The 8027-nt window shown below is 55.1% G+C and overlaps 2 protein-coding genes across 2 annotated transcripts; both read left to right on the plus strand.

Annotated features, from left to right (window-relative positions):
- Window positions 1–1536: 1536 nt before the first annotated feature.
- NCLIV_017950 (uncharacterized protein) lies at window positions 1537–2781 on the plus strand (the record flags this gene model as incomplete). The annotated part of the gene is made up of 1 exon (XM_003881988.1): window positions 1537–2781. The coding sequence occupies one exon, from the start codon at window positions 1537–1539 to the stop codon at window positions 2779–2781; it is 1245 nt and encodes a 414-aa protein (XP_003882037.1).
- Window positions 2782–4666: 1885 nt separating this feature from the next.
- On the plus strand, window positions 4667–5935 carry NCLIV_017951 (uncharacterized protein; the record flags this gene model as incomplete). Its single annotated transcript, XM_003881989.1, has 1 exon — window positions 4667–5935. One exon carries the CDS (start codon window positions 4667–4669, stop codon window positions 5933–5935), a length of 1269 nt encoding a protein of 422 aa, XP_003882038.1.
- Window positions 5936–8027: the final 2092 nt, after the last annotated feature.

Here is an 8027-nt window from a genome sequence, read left to right on the forward strand (position 1 = left end):
CCTCATACTAAGGGAGGCAAAGTGTAGTCATAGGCCGGTGGGTTGCAATGCTCTTTTACCAGCTGATGTCCGGTGTAGATTTCCCCGCCGGCAAAGGAGACGCTGCAGTTGAGATATTGCTGTGACGAGATCGTAGGTTGGCTCCGAAGCGAGAGACAATGCAGCTCAGAGTTGGTCACACACAGTGTTGCATTCGCGTGGGGCCACTGGATGGCGATCCAGTCGGACAACACGGATCAACACCTTTCCTCCCATATCCTGTGTAGACAACACGCTCCAACCCCCAACAGAAAATCCAACTAGTCCTCAACCGTCCACCTCTACACTACAGACTAACACATCCTGCAAGACTGGAGAAAAAAGGGGCGCTGATGGTGCCGGCCGAACCCCATCGTGGCAGCTCTTGACGCAAGCGCCTCAGAAGTGAACGACTTGACGTTTGTGGTGCACGCCGCTGCACGTAGAATCCAGCCGAAGCATTGGTACGGAGTCCCTGCATTTTTGGCCATAACAGCCACGCTCCTCTCCATCTTTTCTTTGTGGCAAGTTCGACAAGGTGCGAGTTTCGTTACACACCGTGGCAGGATTGGGTGCCGACGGCACATGCAAACGGGAGAAGGATCATTTGTGGGGACAAGAGTGAAATCGTGAATCCATCAGGGAAGATGTAGCCTGAACTGGACCACAGACAATGAGCCTTGGTCAGCTGGTCTCCTCCGCTCTCCTGGAAGAAGCTAGCTTTCTCCAACAGCCTAGCCGGATGTATACGACAGTCGAATTTCCTCGAAATGAATGAAACACCGGCTCGGTGTGATCATGTTACAAGCATACCGTCGAACATGAAGATTTCCATAGACAAACCACCTCTAGTCCCAGACGCGTCTGTTCCGTAGACCACTTCATCTATGGCTTTTTCCAGTGGACACACCTGTAGACGAACACGATGTGAAGGAATCATCATTCGCCGCCGATTCAAAATCAGCATCAAGGAGCTGGTCTACGTTTGTTGGTGAACGCGGGACGCATGAGGCCGTGTAGCTGTCTTCCTCGACACTGTGGATCGGGAAAAAACAGTGGGCAACGCCTCCTTGACACGTGCGCAGGGGCCCAATCCATTGTTGCAGCCCACGCGCCACACACAGTCCTCGCGGATACGTGCCACATGCTGTCTGCTTTTTTCTGCTTATTGATAGTCACAGACTCTCAGCTTCGGATCTTCAGAGTTTCTCAGCTTCGGATGTTTTCTGTGTCCAGCCTTTGCCCTCAATTCCATTCAACCTTGTCTCGCCCTCTCCTTTCGCCCTGCCTTGCTTAGTACGGGTCACTGTCCCTTTTTTCAGTCACCGCGCCGTTCCAGGCGAACCCGCACACGCGCTCCCTTTCTTACTTGGCTTTCTGCGTCGCGCGCCAGGCATCTCGTGCATGTAGGTGAGCGCCGCCGCCCTCGCACTGGAGGTTGGAAACGCGGTTCTGTCGATTGATGGCTGGGAAGCTGTTATATCCATTTTCCAAATCGGGTCTCAGACTGCATTCCACATGCGATTTCATGCCTTGTCGGTGGACCACAAGTCGCTTTCACTACTGGACCGTAACACATGCAACATGGAACGCCACGCGTTCCAAATCGTGCTGCTCGCTTTCCTCATGGCTGCCGCGGTGCCCTGCGCCGCGTCTGAGGCCTCTGGATCAGAGCCTGAGCCAGATTTCACCGTTACCATTAGCAAAGACGGAATTACAGAAAACAGCCAACGGGAGTTCTCGCTCGGCCCTTCAGCCACTCTCCGTGTTGTCGACGAGACCGGCAAAGCGACTCTCCTGCCCGCTCCGAGCACTGACGCCGCGAGTGAGGCGGGGCAGTACAGCGTCGCGTACGTGTTTGAGAACGGGCAGTGCAACTTCGAAAAAACAGTCGCATACAAGGACGCCTTCCCTGGCTATTCGGAAGAATTATGGGTCCGTACCGGAACTGAGGCTGGGACCGAGAAGGAGAGTGCAGGAGAAGTTGGGAACTACACATTTACGAATCCTCCTGATGAGTATTTGAGTGGAGGGGTCAGTTTCTGTGTCCGGTTCACGACATCCCGATCGACGACAACCACCACCACGACCACGCCAACCACAGCGACTACGCTACCGTCAGCCACAACGGGAAAACCCTCAGCAGGAAAAGGCGACGGCAGCGGTGGAGGCACAACTGGTACCGAATCCGCCGCATTACTGCGTGATCAGCAGAACTATCCCGAGAAAGAAGAAGCCCCTGCCCATCCTCCAATACAAGAAGCTGTCGGTGGTATCATGGCGGCCAGTTACCAGGAGTATGACGACAGCCGCAAAGATTCCTCCGTCACCGTGGAAAACCTGGATGTCCCCGTGGCGAAACAAACAACCCCAAAGCAGGAAGAGTCTGTCCAAACTCCTAGTCAGTCGAGTTCCTCCGGTGAGCTCCCCGCGCAGGACCTCGCCGCACAAGATGTGACAACTACCGCATCTTCCACATCGGCGAGTAGGGCAGCTCCATCCGCCACAGAAGAACAAGAAACAGTAAACAGTCCTGCCGTCGGAACGATACTGCAGCCCAGCACACTCGTCGACACTCCGGACAACAAAGGTACTGACGGTGATGTCCACAGTCGCTTGAGGAGGCTTTCAGACTCAGATGTTTCCGAAGTGAAATACTTAACGATCGTCGTGCACTCCGATGCTGACTGTTCTACGGCCGGAACATTGACGCTGTCAGCTGCTCTGTTGGCTTTGACAGCCTCACTCCTCTCCAGCTTCTAATTGAGGGCAGGGATAGGATAAACGTGGCCAGGCACCTTATGGCATTCCCAGGCAGGGTTCAATTCTTGCCAATACTACGACGTCCCACTGGAAGGAGTCAGAGATTATTCAAACGAATCAACAAGCAGTGCCTGTCGCGTATATCCACTGCTGCAATGGAAGAACCGGTTTTGGGGGGCGCCGTGACACTACCAAAATGAACTGTTTATTAAAACAACATAAGCTGATTGAACCGTCAGCCGAAAACCCCACTTCCAGTTGGGGGGGACTGGCATGAGCGGTTGCATCTTCAGCTCCGATGCAAGCATGTTAGCAATTGGTCGACCGGCGCGAGGCTGTCACATAGCCCTCACGTTTCCCCTGCAGTATTCCACACCATAGCGCGCTTCACATACTAGGTTTCTGATCGATTAGGCCTCATACTAAGGGAGGCAAAGTGTAGTCATAGGCCGGTGGGTTGCAATGCTCTTTTACCAGCTGATGTCCGGTGTAGATTTCCCCGCCGGCAAAGGAGACGCTGCAGTTGAGATATTGCTGTGACGAGATCGTAGGTTGGCTCCGAAGCGAGAAACAATGCAGCTCAGAGTTGGTCACACACAGTGTTGCATTCGCGTAGGGCCACTGGATGGCGATCCAGTCGGACAACACGGATCAACACCTTTCCTCCCACATCCTGTGTAGACAACACGCTCCAACCCCCAACAGAGAATCCAACTACTCCTCAGCCTTCCACCTCTACACTACAGACTAACATATCCTGCAAGACTGGAGAAAAAAGGGGCGCTGATGGTGCCGGCCGAACCCCATCGTGGCAGCTCTTGACGCAAGCGCCTCAGAAGTGAACGACTTGACGTTTGTGGTGCACGCCGCTGCACGTAGAATCCAGCCGAAGCATTGGTACGGAGTCCCTGCATTTTTGGCCATAACGGCCACGCTCCTCTCCATCTTTTCTTTGTGGCAAGTTCGACAAGGTGCGAGGTTCGTTACACACCGTGGCAGGATTGGGTGCCGACGGCACATGCAAACGGGAGAAGGATCATTTGTGGGGACAAGAGTGAAATCGTGAATCCATCAGGGAAGATGTAGCCTGAACTGGACCACAGACAATGAGCCTTGGTCAGCTGGTCTCCTCCGCTCTCCTGGAAGAAGCTAGCTTTCTCCAACAGCCTAGTCGGATGTATACGACAGTCGAATTTCCTCGAAATGAATGAAACACCGGCTCGGTGTGATCATGTTACAAGCATACCGTCGAACATGAAGATTTCGATAGACCCACCTCGAGTCCCGGACGCGTCTGTTCCGTAGATCTCTTCATCTATGATTTTTTTCCAGTGGACACACCTGTAGACGAACACGATGTGAAGGAATCATCATTCGCCGCCGATTCAAAATCAGCATCAAGGAGCTGGTCTACGTTTGTTGGTGAACGCGGGACGCATGAGGCCGTGTAGCTGTCTTCCTCGACACTGTGGATCGGGAAAAAACAGTGGGCAACGCCTCCTTGACACGTGCGCAGGGGCCCAATCCATTGTTGCAACCCTAGCGTCACACACAGTCCTCGCGGATACGTGCCACATGCTGTCTGCTTTTTTCTGCTTATTGATAGTCACAGACTCTCAGCTTCGGATCTTCAGAGTTTCTCAGCTTTGGATGTTTTCTGTGTCCAGCCTTTGCCCTCAAATCCATTCATTCTTGTCTCGCCCTCTCCTTTCGCCCTGCCTTGCTTAGTACAGGTCACTGTCCCTTTCTCAGTCACCGCGCCGATCCAGGCGAACCCGCACACGCGCTCCCTTTGCCGCTTGGCTTTCTGCGTCGCGCGCCAGGCAAATCGAGCATGTAGGTGAGCGCCGCCGCCCGTTCTAAGCGCGGATCTGGTGAATGGGGGATGGAAAACTGTTCCAACCCTCTTCAAAACCGGCTTTGGGTCTGCATTCCACATGCGATTTCATGCCTTTTCAGTGGACCACAAGTCGCTTTTCATTACGTGGACCGTAACACATGCAACATGGATCGCCACGCGCTCCAAATCGTGCTGCTCGCCTTCCTCCTGGCTGCCGCGGTGCCCTGCGCCGCGTCTGAGGCCTCTGGATCAGAGCCTGAGCCAGATTTCACCGTTACCATTAGCAGAGACGGAATTACAGAAAACAGCCAACGGGAGTTCTCGCTCGGCCCTTCCGCCACTCTCCGTGTTGTCGACGAGACCGGCAAAGCGACTCTCCTGCCCGCTCCGAGCACTGACGCCGCAAGTGAGGCGGGGCAGTACAGCGTCGCGTACGTGTTTGAGAACGGGCAGTGCAACTTCGAAAAAACAGTCGCATACAAGGACGCCTTCCCTGGCTATTCGGAAGAATTATGGGTCCGTACCGGAACTGAGGCTGGGACCGAGAAGGAGAGTGCAGGAGAAGTTGGGAACTACACATTTACGAATCCTCCTGATGAGTATTTGAGTGGAGGGGTCAGTTTCTGTGTCCGGTTCACGACAGGGACAACCACAACCACGCCGTCTCCGACAACGGTAGAGGCATCGGATGACTCGCCAACACACACGGATAGTAGTTCGAATCCAACACCCGGCGTGGGAGGCCAACCGCCAACTCATTTGACAGGGGACGGCGACGGCGAGCAAGGACAGGGGCCCGAGGGCGCCGGAGAAGACCAGGTGACCGACAGCGTAGATGATGGCAAATCAGCAGGCACGAAGGACAACAGGGCCTCTCCCGTCGTCTCCGCAGGAGAGCCTGCTTCCCCCAAGGAACAAACAGCCCCACTCGAGTCAGAGTCGGCGGGTCCTGCGAGTGTATCGCTTTCTACCGGTGACACCCCACCTAAACAAGAACCCACACAAGACGACGCCGCCACCACATCCCCCCCTTCAGCAGACAGCGCAGTCTCCTTGGCCACAGCGGCCCCATCGAGTACTCAAGCTGACGAGCCGACAATAGAGCCCAGCACATCCGTCGTTGGGAATGCGGAGAACAGAGCTGCTGACGGTGATAGCCACGCTCGCTTGAGACGGCTTTCTGGCACAGAGGCTTCAGAAGTGAAATACCTGACCATCGTCGTGCACTCCGCTGCTTCCGGGTCTACGGCCGGAACATTGACGCTGTCAGCTGCTCTGTTGGCTTTGACAGCCTCACTCCTGGCCATCTTCTAAACAAGGAACGAAGGGGAATGCACAGGCAGCGTCACACTGTCGCATGATCAGCGGCCCAGGTAAAGCAGTAGCACCCGCGTTGACGGGAGCGAGACTACATTCGTATATCCACCAAGCAGGATATGACCTGAATCTCTACAGCAGCCGCCGAGAAGCCTGTGTCAGCACCTCCCTTCGCACTCCTGAACCACGCTAGCTCCAATAAGTGTGCCTCACAGTTTTAAGTGCCAGTCGAGAAATCCACGTGCCATGGGCGAGTCCTCTGCGTTACTGCGACGTCTTCTCCGGCACCGGCAAGAGGGAAATGTGTTGGCCGTTTTTTGTGGCTGCCCATAACCCCGAAACCTTTCTATGACATGTACGAAACATAGCGTTGTTCTTCTACGACTTTTTTCCACAAGCAGCGCTGATGATGAAGATAAGAGGCCAAAGAATTTCGGCGTTTCGGCATGCCCTTGATGCGGTGATGTACGTTTGGGGGAGGCCATGGGACGGGAGGTCTCCTGAAGTTGACATTCTCCGCATACTCAGTTCGAATAGGGTCAAGGGAATAAGTCGCTTCACAGCTGAGAAGGTGGCCGTCGTGTTGGTGCTGACTTCGGCGCCACACACACAATCCGAGATGCATGCTGCATATCCTCTGTTTGTTTTTCTCCCGACAAAAAAGCGTCACCTTCAGCACTTGCGTTTAGGCAGTGAATGCCGTCAATCAAATGCAGTCCGAGATCGCGTACTTTTCTCTTCGTCCTTTGACAGGCAGGATCACACACTCTCTCTCTCTGTCCCCGAGCCGACCCAGGCAACGTAGGACGTGCGCTCCCTTTCTTTGCCAGTGGCGAGCACTGCGCGCATCTCGTGCATGTGTGGCCGGTCGGATCTGCGTGCACTGGGGGTTCCAGAAGCGATTGTGTCGGATGAGGGCTGATGGTTGTTTGAAAAACGTTCCGAAATCAGCTCGAGACGTGTTCCACGATACATTTACGTGTTTTGTTTCACGACCCACAAACCTCTTTTTACTACGTGGACCATAACACATGCAACATGGAACGCCACGCGCTCCAAATCGTGCTGCTCGCCTTCCTCCTGGCTGCCGCGGTGCCCTGCGCCGCGTCTGAGGTCTCTGGAGCAGAGCCAAAGCCAAATTTCACCGTTACCATTAGCAAAGAGGGAATTACAGAAAACAGCCAACGGGAGTTCTCGCTCGGCCCTTCCGCCACTCTCCGTGTTGTCGACGAGACCGGCAAAGCGACTCTCCTGCCCGCTCCGAGCACTGACGCCGCGAGTGAGGCGGGGCAGTACAGCGTCGCGTACGTGTTTGAGAACGGGCAGTGCAACTTCGAAAAAACAGTCGCATACAAGGACGCCTTCCCTGGCTATTCGGAAGAATTATGGGTCCGTACCGGAACTGAGGCTGGGACCGAGAAGGAGAGTGCAGGAGAAGTTGGGAACTACACATTTACGAATCCTCCTGATGAGTATTTGAGTGGAGGGGTCAGTTTCTGTGTCCGGTTCACGACAGGGACAACCACAACCACGCCGTCTCCGACAACGGTAGAGGCATCGGATGACTCGCCAACACACACGGATAGTAGTTCGAATCCAACACCCGGCGTGGGAGGCCAACCGCCAACTCATTTGACAGGGGACGGCGACGGCGAGCAAGGACAGGGGCCCGAGGGCGCCGGAGAAGACCAGGTGACCGACAGCGTAGATGATGGCAAATCAGCAGGCACGAAGGACAACAGGGCCTCTCCCGTCGTCTCCGCAGGAGAGCCTGCTTCCCCCAAGGAACAAACAGCCCCACTCGAGTCAGAGTCGGCGGGTCCTGCGAGTGTATCGCTTTCTACCGGTGACACCCCACCTAAACAAGAACCCACACAAGACGACGCCGCCACCACATCCCCCCCTTCAGCAGACAGCGCAGTCTCCTTGGCCACAGCGGCCCCATCGAGTACTCAAGCTGACGAGCCGACAATAGAGCCCAGCACATCCGTCGTTGGGAATGCGGAGAACAGAGCTGCTGACGGTGATAGCCACGCTCGCTTGAGACGGCTTTCTGGCACAGAGGCTTCAGAAGTGAAATACCTGACCG

Source organism: Neospora caninum, chromosome VI (genome assembly GCF_000208865.1).
Source record: "Neospora caninum Liverpool complete genome, chromosome VI".
NCBI lineage: Eukaryota > Apicomplexa > Conoidasida > Eucoccidiorida > Sarcocystidae > Neospora > Neospora caninum.